Source organism: Pseudochaenichthys georgianus, chromosome 21, assembly GCF_902827115.2.
Source record: "Pseudochaenichthys georgianus chromosome 21, fPseGeo1.2, whole genome shotgun sequence".
NCBI lineage: Eukaryota > Metazoa > Chordata > Actinopteri > Perciformes > Channichthyidae > Pseudochaenichthys > Pseudochaenichthys georgianus.
This window is the reverse complement of record NC_047523.1, coordinates 2,623,108-2,642,131: the sequence shown is the minus strand read 5'-3', so window position 1 is coordinate 2,642,131 and position 19,024 is coordinate 2,623,108. Positions and strand designations below refer to the sequence as shown.

Genomic DNA, 19,024 nt, shown 5'->3' with positions numbered 1-19,024 from the left:
GAGCCATGAACTGAAAGCTTGACGTCTGCTCTGAACACTTGGAAGCCTCCCTGTCACACCAGCTCCAAACCCTTGGGTCAGTCAGATGAGTCTAACGGCTTCACTTGGGCACAGGGGTCAGAAATATGATTCTCGTTACCACAGAGTGGGTTTGTTTGTTTTTTAAGGCTATCCATACTGCTATGCAGAGGATGCCTGCAGGTTGGCAAGCTGTGAAAAGCCCCTACCATTTTTAGTATAGGCCTGTTGTCAGGGGCCTGTTACTGTCTACTACATATATTCACATTATATAGACCATGAGGCTGCACGGAGCTTAGGCTAAAAATACAACCATTCTGTTCTGCTCTAAAGATTCAATTTATAGATTCTATATCAAAATAGTTTGTTCTTATTGTTTCCAATGATGACGTCACCTTAAGTGGAGGAATGCAAACCTGTTTTCAAATGTAAGGTTTGGAATTTGTTTGACATTTCTCAGTAAAGACACCCTCAGACGCCCACTATCATTCATGCTATGCCTTCAGTGGTGACTCAGATGTTTAGGGGGTTGAAGCTGTTCCTCCCAAATCAGAGATGCTTTGTTTTTTTGTTTTGTTTTTTCTCAACAAAGGTGTGCATTTCCTGCATACTATATGGTTCTCACAATTGTTTTTGTTAGTTGCGCACAGCTGATACTGAGTTTTCTCGACTGATGGATTATGACCTCTACCATGCTTACATGGACTTCTATGTTTTATTTCATATCTAACTGAAGTAAGAGACAATAGAGAGAGCTGTGGACGAGAGAATAGAAAGAGAGAATAGAGAGAGAGAATAGAGAGAGATGTGGAAGAAAGAATAGAGAGATGAGGATAAGAGAGAGAATAGAAAGAGAGAATAGAGAGAGAGAATAGAGAGAGATGTGGAGGAGAGAATAGAGAGATGAGGATAAGAGAGGGATAGGAAAGAGAGAAGAGTTATTTGCAAGTTGCGTGCTGATACTGAGTTTTCTCGATTAATAGCTTATAGACGATACCATGTTTAAATAGACTCCTACGTTGTTATTACATGATGTGACATATGTAAGAAAAGGGAGGGGAGAGTCAATTATATTTGAGTAATTGATCTCATATTGAAACATTCATTTCTCAAACCTATGTTTATGGAAGAGGAAATGTACTTCTGATAAACTAATCTTTTATCAAACGGTAAATGGTGAATTAATATAATATTTAGAATAATTGAGAACGGGTTATATCCACAGGGACTAGCTCACATTTAACTTAAAATAACATTTCTCTGCTTTGGACTGATGAGTATATGATTCTTGCAGGTTAAATGACTAACACAAACCTTACATGTATGCATGTGCATGTGTCAGGAAGGCTCCCAAATAATTCTGAGGGGCCTATCGTATTTTTGTAATTGAATGATAATGTGCTAATCCATTACTTTGAGTTGTCTGCACCCAGGAAAACATCTCTATGAAGTGTTAACCCAATCACTAGGACAGCTCTGAAGGTCAAGGGTCAGAGAGAGAGGGTCACACCCTCTGGCTGCAGAGAGCACCCCCAGCCACGGGCAAGGAGGCACGAGGTCGTTCGAGATGAGAGGATTCTAATCTTCAACTTTCTGATGGGATGGGATGCTTCTTCATCTTACTGCTCGGGGGGGCGCCAAACAGACAACTCTGCAGGACGAGCGATGGCTTCAGAGGCTCCATGGTTCTTGGAAGGGCAGATTTCTTCCTAACCTCTCCCATCACGGGGGTGGCATCTGGATGTGCCACTTGGAATAGGCTCTGCTCTCAAGCAGATAGCAGAAGGAATGCAGGCAGATGAGCCTCTGGTTCACTGGGAGATCATAAAGTGCTCACTGAATGAGCCACAAAAGCAGAGCAATTGGGGGGTTTGAAATATGGTGCTCTGGGGAAGAAGAGTTTTGAGCCAATCAGCACCTCAGTGCTAATCTACAGTATCAGGATGCCTTCACACACCAGACATTCTGTGTCATAAAGAGAGGAGGAGAACGAGTCAGGAGGACATATTCTTCCAACTCTTGTACAAAGATAACATTTGAATTGAATGACCATATGATTACAGATGTACAATTAATGATTGTTTTTATATTTCCGATGAACAGATATGTGTTACATAGTGGTGACAAATATATTTTGTCAGATCAGATTACACTTTCACACTAAACAAATAAATTAATTGTCAGATCAGATTACACTTTCACACTAAACAAAATAAATTAATTGATATTTTCAGATTGATAATGTATTGAACAATAAGATATTTCTAATATTATAACAGACAATGTTACTATCCTTAATCATTACCAGGTAAAATGTACAACGAGGAAACCAGATTACCAGGTTCCCAATCCAGGTGCTACTGCATGCTACATTTAGATAGAAAAACAAATGTTCTATCCACTCCACTTAAATACTCAGCAGGTGATGTAGATTTTTCAAAAAGGCCTTAAATCACTCCTTTTAAACGAACTAAAACTAATTCTGCAGCAAGTTTAATGTTAGACTACGCACATGAACACAATATTAGCAACTGTTTGCTGTGCCAAAATATGCCAGAATCTATGCATTCTCCCATGTTTAGCCCAATTCCTTTCACGAAAGCTGGTTTAGTTAGCTGAACATAGCATCCAGAATTAGCGAGGAGGCTGAGGATTGGTACAACTTTTCCCCACAGACTCTGAGCAATCTTAACAGTACGAGGGCCTAGTCTCTCTCATTGTTGATACAGTAAATACAATTACCTGCCTGACGGTTTCAAACGAATAGATATTTTGACTTTTCTTTCCTCAGGTTGTTGAAATAAAATGCCTAACTTTTCCTTTTCAGATTTTTGAACAAATGTATTTGAATAAAATGTATGTAGTAAAGTGCCTTACTCTTGAATAAGTGTATTGAAGTAAACGAAAAGTAATGCTAAAGATTGAGGACACTGTACCTTTACAGATTACAGATTGATCGATTCATCACTGTGAATGTATACCTTAACTGTGAATTTTTAACTGAATCCCTATTGATTCTGATTTTATACCTCAATTGGATTTCTTATAATCCTACATTCTAATTGTGTTTTAATAAGTAATTACCTTAAAGTAAATCTTTAAAGATGTAAGCTGAATTTGAATTTGTGTTTGATGAATGAGATTAACTGAGGGATAAATGATAAAAGATCTTGTTTTTGAAACATATATTTTACTATTATATTTTTGTATTGCATATGTGTTATTATTGTGCTTTTTGACAAAAGAAATCAAACACTGAAGAAAGATGATTTTTCTATTATGGTTGTCTGTATCAACCATTGTGATTGGCTGTTCCAATCTTATTCTGCTTTTGATGTAATTAATGTAATGAGGAATCCACCCAACTCTGAGGACGTTTTATTTGATTCAAGTAGTGACTGAAAATATTCTTAGACTAATGTTAATTGGTTATCAATGAATTGATAAAAGCGTGGATCTGTGAGGGAAATATTTTGTTGTGTGTTTGTACCAAAAAGCATTTTGTGTTTCACATAGGTCTGCCATAACTTAGAGCAGGGGGTTAAAGGTTAAAGGGTTAAAGGTTCCGCTTTCCTGTTGGGGGACTGTGACTAACTGCCAGAGGACTTTAACAGACTGTCTTTGTCTCTGAATCCATGTGTTTTTGTGATTATCGATCAGAAGACGCGCGAAATAGAGGCTCCTCCTTGATTATCTGTGTAGATTTGCGCTGTGTTTCTGTGTAATCTTCAGTGTTGGCTGGGGAATCACATGATGAAGTCGTGTGAGAACCCTGCCAATGCTCCCGGCCGTGGCTCTCAATAAACTCAGGTGTTTGATATAAAGCGGACTCCAGCCTCCATTCCTTCCATCAACATTGCTGAAAAGAAAACCTCTCTCACACTTTCCCACCAAGGCAACTCCAGGGTCAGTTCGGAGCTAGTGCCCGATTAAGCACCGGTTCTTCCTGTTTCCAACGCAGCGGCCCGTTCTTATCTGGCCCCGCTCGACTGCCCGTCAAGAACCCAGATATAAATAGATCAAATACGTTGCGCTTATGTCTGAGGCGGGCCAGGGGTGCTGAGCAGAGTGACTAGACTCGGGGAATATTTATCAGCTGCTGTGTGGCAGTCAGACAGTGAATTCTTTACAGCGGACGCTGCCGCGAGTTAACGGTAGACTAAACTCCGGTGGACGAGCAGCGCTGCAGCAGTCGGTAAATGCCGCTGAACCACATTAAACAATTAACCACGGCACTCTGGAGAAAAGTACATGGGTTGAGAAGTAGTCATTTAATCTTTCTACGATCTAATTTAGGATCATTAGAGCCTCATGAAAATTTACCGGCCAAACAAACGGTTCCTGCTGAAACTGGCAGTGGGGGGGTTCTGAGTAGTTTTCTGAACAGAACAGCTCTCAGTCCAATTGACAAATTGAAAAATGCAATTCTTACAAAGCTCAGATGTTAATCTCTGGCAGCCAATCAGTTTCAATGAGAGAGGCCAGCCAGCTGCTGGTTGATTTGCTGTGTGTGCATTGTATATTCGCCGTCTGAAACAGTGTGATTGAGGGGTTGTGCTTACGTGTTCTCGGAACGTGTATAGAGGTTGCAACCAACGCTTCAATCTCCAACGCTGGAAGAGGAGGAAGTACGCTATCACAGGAAACACAAGGAGCAGCACGCCCACAAGCACCAAGGAGACTATGGTGACTGTCCGCCTGGAGTCTAACACACACACACACACACACACACACACACACACACACACACACACACACACACACACACACACACACACACATTACAGAAGAGGATTTTCATGTTGCATAGCCAATAGATTACAAGCACAGATGAAGATATGTTGTGGAGGACATCTTGAGTGCTGCTGCTGCTGTTTCAGAGCCACATTTCCATCTCGTTCCCATCAAACCAGTTCCAGTTTAGGCTCCGTGCTTTGGCGTTTCTGGTTCCGAACCGGTTCTTCTTTTTAGCCCCAGGTGTGTTTCCACCGCTCAGAGCCCGACTGGTGCTGCGTCGTCATGACATCACCGTTTACGTTGCCGATTTATTTCTTCGATGATCGTGTTGCTTTTAATCGTACGAAGCCAGATTAAATTAAATAACTACTTCTCAACCCTTGTACTTTTCTCCAGAGTGCCGTGGTGCATTGGTTATTAATGTGGTTCAGCGGCATTTACCGACCGCTGCAGTGCTGCTCGTCCACCGGAGTTTAGTCTACCGCTAACTCACGGTAGAGTTTAGTCTACCGTTAACTCACGGTAGAGTTTAGTCTACCGTTAACTCACGGTAGAGTTTAGTCTACCGCTAATTTAAGGCAGCGTCCGCTGGAAAGTATTCATAGTATCCCCCCCCCATAAGTGAATGTGTGTCGGTCTGAATTGACGCTGTTTGGCATCACAACACTGTTATTAAAGTGTCTCTGGTATAAGACAGGTGATGTTAGCATAGCAGCCTAAGCTAATGTGACTATATTGACTGATGGTTGTTATCATATTGTGGCATTAGCCGTTTTCCACAGGCACATTTTACCGGCTTATTTTTCATTATGATTTAACTTGTGTAGCCTGCCAGCGGGTGACTGACTTCGCCCGCTGATATAATAAAAAACAACAATCGTATGAGGCAGTGTGCTGATCTTCAAGACGGGAAATAACAGAGAACAGATGGTCAATTAAAGTAAGGTAAACACACACAGCATCACACTATGCCTGGTTAGTGTTGACTGGCTTTAGAGAAGTGTGTTTTGCATGTGTGGCTCTAGTCACTTTGCTCAGCGCTGGTGCCCCCTCCAAAGTAGCCAGACGAGAGCCGGCCCTGCTGCCGTGGAAACAGGAAGAACCGGTTGTTAATCGGGCACTAGCTCCGAACTGACCCTGGAACTGTTTTGGTGGGAAAGGGGCAACATAGTGATACGATACTCAAAAGGAGTACATTTCAGCGGAATATTTAAAAATCTGTAAAATAATACCAGCTTCCATGGCAAGGAATGTTCATCTGAAATTGCACAACCATAACAGCAGGGAAACCTTTTTGGAAACCTGCAGAAGCCAGCCGAAGTAATGCGGCCAATGTGCTTCTTTAATGCCTGAACACTGGCTTCGCATGGCTGAAAAGCTACCATGTCCTTACCTGACTCGGGGATGAGCGCACACTGGGTACAGGTGGGCAGTCCCTCGGTGTGTGTGAAATACAGGTACTGCACCCTAGTACAGTACCGCTGTCCCTCCTGCAGCTCATCAATGGTCACTGAGGCCGGACCATCTTTATAACCCTGCATAAGAGTGCAAAGCGTTAATATCACTGCATTTTACACATACAAGGCGGCCAATATTTCCTTTAGTGATGAACAAATGTAATTAAATATATAATTGCCATTATTATGACTTATTTCTACTATGACTGATATTTGCGATACAAGATAGAATGATCATTTTCGTTTTCATCGATAAACATATAAAATGGTGATGGCGTTTGCCGGACTCTGTACACAATGAAGAGAAATGCCTGCTGAAGGGAACTCGACACAACAGGCGAGCCTGCTTCCTTCCAGGGGTTAGGCCACACTCCGTCCTTAGTCCATTTGGGTGCATGTTCGTGCATGTGAGTGTAAGTTAGTGTAAGTTTAGCATTTGAGCGCAGTGAGCACATGTTAGGGCAAGCTCTGCACTGTGCTCAAACAGCGAGTTCGCTCAAAATGTCTATAAATGTAGTGGCAAGCGTGCGGTCCCCCCTCGTGTAAACACTGTTGCTGCTGTTAGCACTGCAAGCACTATACGCTTTGGATAGCACTGTTAGCTGTTATCCTCTGGCTCAGCAGGCGCCATGTGGAGGCAGTCCCTCTGTTTACCCTTAAGTAAAACCATACCAATTGGAGGAATTGTGTTACGACTCATACTGAGCCAGATACATTGGAAAGTGTTCTGCATTTTGGCCTTCTGTCCAGTAAGATGGATTTCTTGACAAACGAAAAAGATCATTTAGGTATTCAAAGCCTTGACTGTGAAACACAATGTCCACCTTTGTTCTCAGTCTGTTTCCCTTCCTTTCCTGTCAACTGTCTACCTTGTATTCAATAATTAATTATCATGATTAGTCAATGGAGCTGTTGACACGGTTAGCATTTATGAGCCACTACCAAACACTAATCATCATACATCGTGAAATGGGCTTAAAAACACAGCACACAGGCAGGTGATGGCAGAGACAGTAGCAAGTCTGTCCTTCCCAACGCTGATCTCATGTTGGCTGTTGTCGACAGGAAGAGGAGATTAAGCCTTTTCTTTAGTGTAAAAGGAGATCTTCACACAAATGTTAACACCTAAACAGCAGTTCGAAAATGAACCAGCTTAGTGTGACAACAATCTTAGATGACCTACAAAGTGAAACGGGTAGCAAAAGCAGGAGTCTAATGGTGCAGGGCCTCGCACGGCTCACTTTATGCTGCGTTTCCATTACAGTTTAGGAGCTGGGGCAGTAACTATAGTAACGCAGTGTAGGCGGAGCCGTGACGTCATCTTCAATGCGAAACACAAAACCAACACAGCCGTTAGCTGTTAGCCCTCACAGCTCACAGCTCCTCATATCTGTTCAAAACTAGACTAAAGCTAAACGAGTACAAACCACAGACTGCCTGTGTCATGGAGAACACAGTCGCTGGTTTATTTATGTCTGGAGGCCGTTGTTGTGAGTGTGGACGATCGGAGCATATATAACGTTAGCTTAGCCGATCTCCATTTAGAAAACACGCATTTGTTAAAAGGTGTTTCTCTGCCGTCTGTCTGCAGACTCAAAGCATTAATTCATGGTTGTTACTAACCGGTATCAGTATGTTGTTACTTCGGCATCATTTTGAAACGTGTATTACAATTAAATCACGGTCAAATATGTTAATGTTGTTGTAGTTGCCAGCGATTCTCTCTCTAGTTTAGCATACTCAGCCCGGTTGTTGGCCCGGAAAGAACCTCGATTTTGGAGAGCCAGAAAAACTGTGAAAAAGTACCCGCTAGCCGGAACTACGCCCAGTGGAAACGCAACCAAACACGGGCCGGGCACGGCACGCTTACACCGCGCTGTAGTGGAAATGCGCCACAACTGACAAGGTTCCTCACCTGGAGGGCCTCTCCTTTCTTGCCATAGTAAACCCTGTACTTTGCATGGTCGGCATGTTCCCGAAGAAAAGTGGTGTTCCTACTCAAATGTACAGTGAGGGAGCCAGGACTCGCAGTGAGAATAAAGTCCGGAGTGCAGAGGTGACCTGGAAGAGCACAACAAACAGGTGTTGATCAAATCAAGACGGAGATCAGTGTTTACTGTATTTGGGAATTGAAAGGATTTCTTCATGCTAAAGTCTGCTGTTATTTATAATGTCCACTGAAAAGATTTCCCTCTAACCAACATTTGAATTGTATAGAACATAGGCCACCATTTAATATCAACATATCTGGTTGGCAGCACTGAGCCAGTGTGAACAATGCTCTCATGGGGATCCACAGCGCCCTCTGTACATGGTAGGTGGTGCTCTTACCATGTGTGCTGCAGGCTTGGACTGATGGGGACTTCTGCCCGTGCCTCTCTGCTTGCACACGCAGCATCACGCAGCCGTACTCACTCCTAGCTTTGATGGAACTGACATTGCAGGAATTTAAAGATGTATGGACGCAGTATGGAACATCTGTCCACACACAACTGTCAAAGCTGAGGAACAGAAACGGGAGAAACCATTAGTTCTGTCATGATGCAACTGTCATGATAACTACTAAGAAAAGGACTGTCTGTGAGCTGTTTCACAACAAATAATAAACTGTCTATAAATAGTAGATATATGGATATTTAGTGGAAAAAGTATAATTCTACAGAAAGGAAAAATAATCAATATTCCTGCATTTTACCTGCATTATTGTGTCACTTGCACTTTTATACTGCACTTTTACTTCCTCTTGTATGTATATTACTTTATGTTGCGCTGTTGGAGGAGCCTGGGACTTGAGAAGCTCATTGCCAACAAATGCACTGTGGCTATTGTGCATGGCATTAAAGCCTTTGAATCTTAACAGATGTGACAGACAAGAGAATCGTACTGATCGCTCCTCATGCAGGGGGTAGATCGGCACGCCGCATGAGGCCCCCACCATCAGAGCTCACCTGCTGTATTGAGCGGTGTAGGTGACATTTCCGTGGTCAGGGTCAGGACTCCATCTCAGCAGCCAGTTATCTACCTGGATGTCCTGTGGGGGTGCTGGAGGCGCTTCAGAAAACACTGGGACACATGGGGAGGGACGTGAACAGAGAGGCAGATAAGAGGATGTTCAACACTTTATGAAGCAGGCTTAATACTTAGCTTAAGCTAAAGGCACATTGTGTCATAAGATCTGAGCTTTTTGTAGGAGTTAGTACTTGTCTGCAATTATGACACAAATAAAACGTTTTTGAATTGTTCATTTAGACATGGAAATTATTTTTTTAAGATTGACTAACATCATGTGTCATCACGTGGCTCAATTCAAACGGGATCGAAAGATAACTTTTCTGAATCAGCTGCAGCTTCCTAATAGATGTTTTAGTGAGACCTGTGAAGACACCATTGCAGTAGTCCAGTCTACTGAAGATAAAAGCATGGACACGTTTCTCCAGATCCTGCTGTGACATTAGTCTTTAATCCTAGATATGTTCTTTAGGTGATAGTAGGCTGATTTAGTAACTGTTTTAATGTGACTGTTGAAACTCAGGTCAGAGTCCATGACTACACCTAGATTTCTGGCTCTATCTGTTGGTTTGAACATTGCAGGTTCACATGTGATTTGTGATTCGTCCACATTTAGACCAATCACAGCGTCACACTCTGCCGCCTATTCTGGATTTGTTTATTGTTTATTCTGTAGTCTCCCATTTCTGTTTGAATTACAAAATGCACATCAGAAATTGGCTTAAAAGGATTTATTCAAACGAAAGTAAAGGAGTGAACTCAGGTGCAAGATAAAGATTGACTCTGTCCTCGTTTACTTCCGAGGCTCTCACGCTCTGTTCAGAAGAAAAATACTTTTTCCCAGAACTCTGATTCGCTGTGTTGGGCCCGACCCGAAGTGAATCCAACCAGTAAGAACACCTAGGTGAGTGAGCAACCAACACAACTCCTCCCCACGGACTCTCTGATTCGCTTAGGAGTGAAATCGACCAATTAGAGATGTGGGGGAGGCGGAGCAACCGAATTGTATCGGATAGGGATGCCAGCGATTATTGGATTATTCGTTACAGTCTCCATAATCGAAGATTATTGTTAAAATTCGATTTATATATTTTTTTCTTATTATTTATGTTTTTTTCCTGGCTTAGTTTCAACCAAAATATAGACTAATGCTAATAATAGTAATAGTATTAATAATTGTAAATGGCCATTGGTCACACCACCAGTTTGTTTACTGTAAACTTGGAGGAAGCCAGCAGCGCATGCAGGCTGCGCAGAGTGCATAGCCTTCATTTCAGTACTGTTATTGCATTGGAGAACAATACAATCTGTTGATCAACTTGACATGCATTATATGCAATCTGGATAGCATCGATATTAGCTGGCTTTACATTTTTGTATATTCTTTCTCCAGGTAGTTGGAAAAAGTTTTCCGTTTCATATGCCGTGTGCCGCCCGGACATGCTATCATGCTAACTAGCTCCCTGAAAGCGGGTGACTCCACTGTAGCAATAGCCTGCATGTGTTCTACAACATACCGTGCAATGGCTTTATCGACTTTTCCCTGGCTAGCAGTCCCTCGGTTAAAATCCAGCCGCTGTTGCTTAGGTGCAGGTGGAGGTGGAGTGGCGTCGGCTGAGTCTCTGTGATGTTAGCTACTAGCTTCGTCCCAGCATGTTGTTTTTGCAGATGTTTTAAGAGATTTTAATGACTGGTCTGGGCAGTAGATAGGCTCTTTGACCCGCCAGGACACAACTTACATTTAACAGAAACTTTCTTTTCTTTGTGCTCGACAAAAGTGAAATAGTGAGAATATCTCCAGGTGGAGAAACTAGACTTGGGCTGCAGTCGGATAGTTTACAAATCAGCTCCTAAATTCTAACCCTATCGTCTATTCCTTGACCTCTGAGTGAAACGTCACGGGGTTAAGGGATAGTGGATAGGAGAATTCAAAAGGACTTAGGAGAAGAGACTGCGGTACTTTAGAGAATCCGAATGCACTTTCACTATCCGACGTGCGCCAGCGGACGTCATGAATGTGCGTCTGCTGCTGTGGGGGAACTATGGAAACTACAGTTTTCTATACAGCGGACTACAACATGGATGTTTAATAAGAACGAGGGACTACTGTGAACTCATCTAGAGACTCTGCTCCGTGCTCTGATGCTGCTGCTTTGCTTTATGAACGGGGACAACAGAGAAACATATTCTTCAGGACCAAAGTTGGAATTGAAATAAAACAGGAAAGTGAAACTTATGCTCGTCCCCCTCTCCCTCCGGTCCACATTAATACAAATGATCCCAATACGTATGATTGTATGAACTAAAGATCTTAAAATCAATACAGATGTATTTATTATAAACGTTAGTCCTTAACATCTATCACTGTGTATATCACCATTCAAACATCTTTTAAAAGTTGAACAAACCCCACACAGCTCAGTAAAGACTGAAATGTTGACTTTATTTGATCATTTCAGTGAAAATTAACGTTCATATTTCTCTTTTTGATTATAATAGCACTTTGGCAACTTACCACCTACGTTTTAAAATGCTTAATAAGCACCGTAACTTTCATGATATCATTTCTCGGTCATAATCGGTTGTTTCCGTGAACGGCCGACTGTTGAGTGACGGCAAATGCTGCGGCTGCAAGGCATTGTGGGGCAGCATTTTCCCTTCTCCTGCCGGTTAGGGAGGTCCAGTGGTTCCTAAGCTAAAGGAGGTTATAAAGGAAGTTTGAAACCTCCTTTCCTATAATTCTCATCATTCGAGAGAATTCGAACGGCACTTATCATGGCTGCCACTGAGGGACTTCCGGGTCATTTCACTCCTTTAGGAAGGTTCCTAAGCTAAATGGACTATTCGACTTCAGCCTTGAGCTCCGCCGCCGCCATGATAGTCTTGTTAGTAAACAACACAAACACGCCCACAGCCCGTCTCCGCATGTGACACAGGAAGTATTTAAGTACATTTACTCAAGTACTGTACTTAAGTACAGTTCTCATCTCTGTTCACCTGGCTGTTGACTATATAAAAAAACTAACGGAGTAACGCACCATGTAGTAACGGTAACTGAGTTACTGAATTTAAAAAGTAATGCATTAGAGTACTAGTTACTGCCAAAATAACAGCGTTACTTTGTAACGCGTTAGTCCCAACACTGATCATAAGGCGCTTTCACACCGGAGTACTTTTCCCAGAAATAGTTCCGATAGTTCCTGGGATATTGTTGTTTTTTTCGGGAACCTTTTCACCCCTTTTTATTCCCTGCTAGAGAGAAGGTACTTTCCTGTGGAGAAAAAGGTTCCAATTTCTGATTGCTGGGCGAATTGCAAACCATGGCCCGTAAAACTCTGAAAAGTGTTTGTGAAGCCGCCATTTTATTTCCTCACATTAGCATAAGGGCATTAATATAATGGGAGCCCTTTTTTTAAGTAACTAAAACGTGGTATCTCAGATATTACTATGATACATGCCTTAGTACCTCAGATATTACCATGGTACCTCAGATATTATTAATAGTAATAATAGCTTGGATTTATATAGCGCCTTTCATGAGAACCAAGGTTGCTTTACAAGGAAGAACAGGGCAAAACAAACAAATATTACCATGGTATCTCAGATATTACTACGATGCATGCCTCTGTACCTCAGATATTACCATGCTATCTCAGATATTACCATGGTATCTCAGATATTACTATGATATATGCCTCAGTACCTCAGATATTACCATGGTATTGTAAGAAATTAAAATCAATGTTTAATGACGTAATTTAGTTTAAACATACAGTAAGCTTAAAACTGTTTTATTGTGAAAACATTTCCGGTTAGCATTCGTCTGCGGCTAACGTTGATGCTAAATGCTTTATTTTGAAAAGCTTTAAATTGTAAATGTATTTAGGAACCTATGCATATGATTGGGGGTGGACCTCAAATCCTCTAGGGGGGTATTTTGGAGCTAAATGCATCAATCTGGTGCATTTTGAGGGGAAAATAAAGAGACTAGATCTATGGAAACATAACTGTATACATTTCAATAATCATAAAATCATGGCCATAACCAATAACATCTACTCTACCTTGTCTCATTCGTCTTGTTAGTCCTTATAACTGGTTGTTTTCAATGAACTCATATTCCTATGGTGGAAAGAGAGTAATATGCCTATATAATGAATCTATGCAAACAACAACTTGGGTGAAAAGGAAATGTTTCATTGTTATCCTGCTCCTCTTATCAGGAAATGTTCATCCAAACCCTGGACCAGATTTTAATTGTCTGAGTACCCCTGATGATTTTAAAGCAAGGTTGGGTCTTGGTATCATCCACATAAATGTCAGAAGTCTACTTCCTAAAATGCACCACATGAAAATCTGGGCAAAATCCTCTGATTCTGATGTTCTTGTTTTATCTGAAACTTGGCTAAAGAAATCTATCACGGACAAAGACATTGCAATTAAGGGTTACAATGTGTTTCGTTGTGACCGTCCCAGAAAATGTGGTGGTGTTGCAATTTATGTAAAAACAAAATTCCATGCTACCATCCAATCATCTGTGTCTCTTAGCAGACAATTTGAACTACTTGCGCTGAAATTGGAACTTCTTAATGGTCAGTTTATCACTGTTGTAGGGTGCTATAGACCCCGTTCAGCAAGCATTGAGGCTTTATCATCATTGAGTCATCAGTTATCTTGCTTGGATTTTAAGGAGATTTTAATTGCTGGAGACTTTAACTGGGACTGGTTGTCCTCTGTCTCCGATAGTTTTAAATCAACCTGTGACTCTTTTAATCTTACGCAATTTATCAACAGCCCAACTCGTCCTAATCTTAAACACCAAGATAAATCGTCTCTTATCGACTTATTTTTAACAAATGCGCCTCATACGTTTTTGGATATTGGTATTTTTGTAAATGATATGAGTGACCATTGCGCTATAGCTACAATCAGGCAAGCTAAGCTTCCAAAAACAAGACCACAAATAGTTTTTAAACGTGACTTGAAACATTTTTGCGAGCAAACATTTGTTCATGACCTGTGGGATTTTGATTGGAACAAGATCTCTCTCATTAGTGATGTTGAACTGGCATGGGATTATTTTCACGAGGCTTTTACTAGAATTATAAACAAACATGCTCCTTTCCGCAAATTTAGGGTGAACAGTCCTCAACTGGCCAGCATTCTAAAAGAAAGGGATATTGCCTGGTCAAGGGCCAGACAATCGAAATCCCAAGTGGATTGGATTGTTTTTAGACAGCTCTGAAATCATTTCACCTTCCTAGTTAAAAAGGCTAAATCTAAGTACTACATTTCTAATACTACTAGTAACTTAAATGATCCAAAGAAATGTTGGAAGGTAATAAAAAACTCATTTGAAACAGAAACTAAAAATGAATTACCAGCCTGCATTGTTACAGACTCGCAAACCCTCACTGACAAATCGGCCATTCTCAACTGCTTTAATGAACATTTTATTTCATCTGGTTCTTTGTTTGAGTCCCTACATTCGGGCCCTGGACAGAACGTTGATTCCTCACCACCTTCATCCCATTCCATGGCTCAGCCATTCAATTTTACTTTTATCGAGGTGATAGAGGTCCATAAAGCATTGCAGAATCTGGATCCACACAAATCGGCAGGTCCGGACAAACTCCCTCCTCATTTTCTTAAATTAGCAGCAGACTTTATAGCTGAGCCGCTTACTTATCTTTTTAATTTAACTCTTTCCAACAATGAGATTCCTAACATATGGAAATCTGCATATGTTCTTCCTTTACTGAAAGGAGGGGATCCCGTTTGGTTAAACCGTACACCCCAGCACGTGCACTCCGCTCTGCATCAACCAAACGGCTCGCTGCACCATCGCTGCGAAGGGGACCCAAGTTCCCATCAGCAAAAACACGTGGGTTTGCTATCCTGGCTCAAAAATGGTGGAATGAGCTCCCCATTGACATCAGGACAGCAGAAAGCTTACACATCTTCCGGCGCAGACTGAAAACTCATCTCTTTCGACTCCACTTCGAGCAATAGAACTATTAACAAAGCACTTATATACTAATAAAAGGACTGGCTTATCTAAAGCCAGTTGAGTAGCACTTGAAATGTTTTTGCTCTATGAAACCTGATGTACTTATATGATTCTGTTTTCTTCATGTTGTATTTTGTTGGTCGAACGCACTTATTGTAAGTCGCTTTGGATAAAAGCGTCAGCTAAATGCAATGCAATGTAATAATCCCTCATCTGTTAATAATTATAGGCCAATTTCAAAATTATGTGTTGTAGCGAAGGTCCTCGAAAAGCTTCTCAGTGAACAACTTAAATTATTCTTGGACATAAATGATATTTTGTCAGAACACCAATCCGGTTTTAGAAAACAACACAGCACAACAACTGCTGCTATTAAAGTGGTGAACAACATAATTGAGGCATTGGACTGTAAAAAGTATTGTGCAGCTCTATTTATTGATTTGTCAAAGGCATTTGACACAGTTGATCATATCATCCTGACGGAAAGACTTCACAGTATCGGCTTATCTAGGCATACTGTAGGTTGTTTTTTAAATTATTTATCAGCGAGAACCCAATGCGTCCAATTTTCTGGGTCCTTTTCTTCCTTCCTCCCGATAGCAAAGGGTGTGCCACAAGGTTCCATATTAGGACCCATTCTTTTTACCATATATGTAAATAATATATGTAATAATTTAGAAAATGCTTCTTACCATATTTATGCAGATGACACTGTTATTTATTGTTCCTCCGCTTCTATAGAGCAAAGTCTAGATTTCCTCCAGTCTGCCTTTGATGTCATACAAACCCATTTATATCAACTAAAGTTGGTATTAAATGCTGAAAAATCCAAAGTGATGATATTTTTGAATGGCATAAATTACCATCTAATCTACCCAAGATTTGTACTGCACAAGGGACTGACATTGAGAGGGTCACTACTTACAAATATCTGGGATTTCTTATTGAACAGAACTTGTCTTTCAAGTTACACACGGAAAATGTTGTTTCAAAGCTAAAAATAAAATTAGGTTTCTTTTACAGGAATAAATCCTGTTTCTCTTTTCAGACAAGGAAACATTTGATATCTGCAACGTTTCTACCTGTATTAGATGATGGTGACCTGCTATACATGAACACCTCTGACCAGTGCCTAAAGAGCTTGGATACTGTGTACCATTGTGCCTTACGATTTATCACTGGATGTGGATATCGAGTACACCATTGCACTTTATATGCTGCTGCAAATTGGCCATCTTTGTCTGCTGGCAGACTTTCCCATTGGTTGGGTTTTATTTATAAATCTCTGCTTGGGTTGGTTCCCTCCTACATTTGCACATATATGTGTCAAAGAGAAAGTCTATATGGCCTGCGCTCCCAAGATGTGATTCAGATGCTGGTTCCTACAGTGAGAACAGAACTGGGTAAAACAGCTTTTAGATATGCGGCCCCCACAGCTTGGAACAATGTACAGAAGGAGCTGAAACTCTCAGATGTCATCACTATGGGGGAATTCAGGTCCATCTTAAAGGACAGATAACACGACACCATTGGTAGATGTGAGTGCTCGTATATCCTAAAATAATTTTAAATGTTGCCAGTTTTGAATGATTTTAATAGTTTGTTTTACTTCGCATATTGACTGTGCCATTTTATTTGTGTTTTACAGCTGTATTTGTCTGCCTGTCATGTCTGTGTTTTATCTGTTGTAACTTTTTACATGCTGCCCTTCTTGGCCAGGTCGCTCTTGGAAAAGAGATTTTAATCTCAATGAGTCTTTTACCTGGTTAAATAAAGGATATATACATACAATTTCCAATAAGAAAAAAACACTGAAACTTGTTTATTTATTTTTGTTTCATTTATAGTTGTTTGTGTGTCTGAGCTCCTGAACCAGCCTCACCTGAGGCTGTCCTCAGCTCAGCTGTCCTCTCTTCTCCTCTTTGAGGCAGCAGCAAAGCCTAGTTTTAGCTCTCAACAAGTTTTACAAGTTTATCTTACCTTTTTCCCCCTAGTTAACTTTTTTTAAATTTTATTCATGCATATTTTACTAATCACTCCCCCCTCAAATGGAAATATGTGTTTACATAAATGGTGACCAAACCGTTTGAGACCCACTGAGAACTTAGACTAAGTTAACTATCTAAACGCTCAGAGTCCTTCACCTCACCTGAGCTGAGGTTATCCCGAGCTTGAATGGCACACAGAGACCAATCAAGGGCTTTGATTTATGATCTGTATGACAGTGGCCATGTCGGCAGGCCACATCATGTAGACAGCCAGTCACCCTGTGTGTGCCAGGCCACTTAACAGGCCAGGCCAGTCCGGGACTGGGTACAGGAGGCGGAGAGCGAGGGATCATTGTCCAAAAGTTTGCGTCGTGGTAATGCCGCGGATGAAAAAAAAAAACTAAATGGGTCGCGAAATATACTTGGGTGGCCGTTAATATACCTGGGCGGCCCGCCCAAGTAAAGTCTATGTGTGGGAAACCCTGACATATTGTTAGAGCTTGTGTAGTTTTACAGTGAATAGCTAGCTAACAGCTCTTTCCTTAAACACGGCTGTGATTAGAGCTAAGGGAGGGAGCCTGTTTGCTTAGCTAGCGTTAGCCTGGGTGAAGTGAGGATACAGGATGTTGCCAGCACAGGGTTAGTTAAAATGGTTAAAGCTAAGTCATGACTTACCCTGGGGGACGACTAGAATGCACAGGACACCGAGAAGCATCGTGACAGCGTCATTTCATACCGTTTTCGAACACAGCCGTCATTATCTGTCTGTATAACCAAGACCCGAAGCACTTCCTCAATTCAGACGTGACTCACGGGCACGCGCAGCAGACTTCCTGGCACGTCCCTTAAGAAACCACAGGGAGCTCTATGGAGCTTCACTGTACCTATATAGCCTACCTATGTATGTAGTTATAGTTAGTTACTTTACATATTCACATTATGAACTAATACAACATATAAAGAAACTAATACATAAACTATGATATCACATTATAGGTAAAGATATCGAGCAGCAGTATTTTTGTACTGTTACTCAAGTCTTTGTAAGCAGGACTTTTACATGTAACAAATATTTGTACACTGTAGTATGAAAATGTCATGAGTAGGCTACTTCAACACCTATGTGTTTGTACTATACTTATACAAACAGTCCATGTACATCCGGGACTCAGCAAAGTCCAGAAGTCGAATATAGTTCCCCTTTTTCTGTCCATATACGTTTAATTGTGTGTGGGGGTTGGACCTCAGATCCAAACGGGCTCCAGGAGCATGCTCCTCCGGGAAGATTTTTTATTTTTTTTACATTTTAAAGTTCCATTTTACTGTGGGACAGCAATTATCCTATTCTCGCATAGGATGGTCCAAGGCTAAAGGAGATACTAAAGGAAAGCTGAAGCTCCTTTCCTTATCTTCTGAGAGTTCAAACGGCTCTTCTCATGGCTGACAGTTGGGTTCTTCTGGGTAATTTCCCTCAGATTGGAATCTTCCTAAACAATCTGACGCAACTCCACACCTGTTAAGCCCCAAGCCTGTTTTCAGGTCTCAGCAGGCTCGAAAATGACCTTTCCACAACAAATGACAATACAATACTTCACTTCTAAAAAGGGGTAAATTAATAATCTTTTTTCTCAAAGTAATGAGACACCTGTGAGTTGGATGTAGAAAAGTCAGAATCAATATCGATGTTTTTTATTTTAAAGTCAATTCAGATTGAACATAGTAAAAAAAACTGTAAATTATAGTGTCCGTCCAAAATTTCTTTTTACTTATAGTGAAAACCACCCTTGGATGATGGTAAGGTAGCA

The 19,024-nt window shown here is 41.2% G+C and overlaps 1 protein-coding gene across 2 annotated transcripts in view; it reads right to left on the bottom strand.

The window, feature by feature from the left end:
• Positions 1–18,048, bottom strand: part of ifngr2 (interferon gamma receptor 2) — a 25,684-nt gene extending 7,636 nt beyond the window's left edge. Inside the window, exons 1-6 of one of the 2 annotated variants that reach the window (XM_034110182.2) lie at positions 17,895–18,048; positions 9,161–9,275; positions 8,544–8,713; positions 8,128–8,273; positions 6,149–6,290; positions 4,581–4,723 (exon numbers count right to left, since the gene is read on the bottom strand). In XM_034110182.2, coding sequence (XP_033966073.1) covers positions 4,581–4,723; positions 6,149–6,290; positions 8,128–8,273; positions 8,544–8,713; positions 9,161–9,275; positions 17,895–17,934 — 756 coding nt within the window. In that variant the 5' untranslated portion in view covers positions 17,935–18,048. The remainder of the gene's footprint in view (positions 1–4,580; positions 4,724–6,148; positions 6,291–8,127; positions 8,274–8,543; positions 8,714–9,160; positions 9,276–17,894) is intronic. The other variant, XM_034110183.2, reaches the window with a different exon arrangement.
• Between the last annotated feature and the right edge of the window lie 976 nt (positions 18,049–19,024).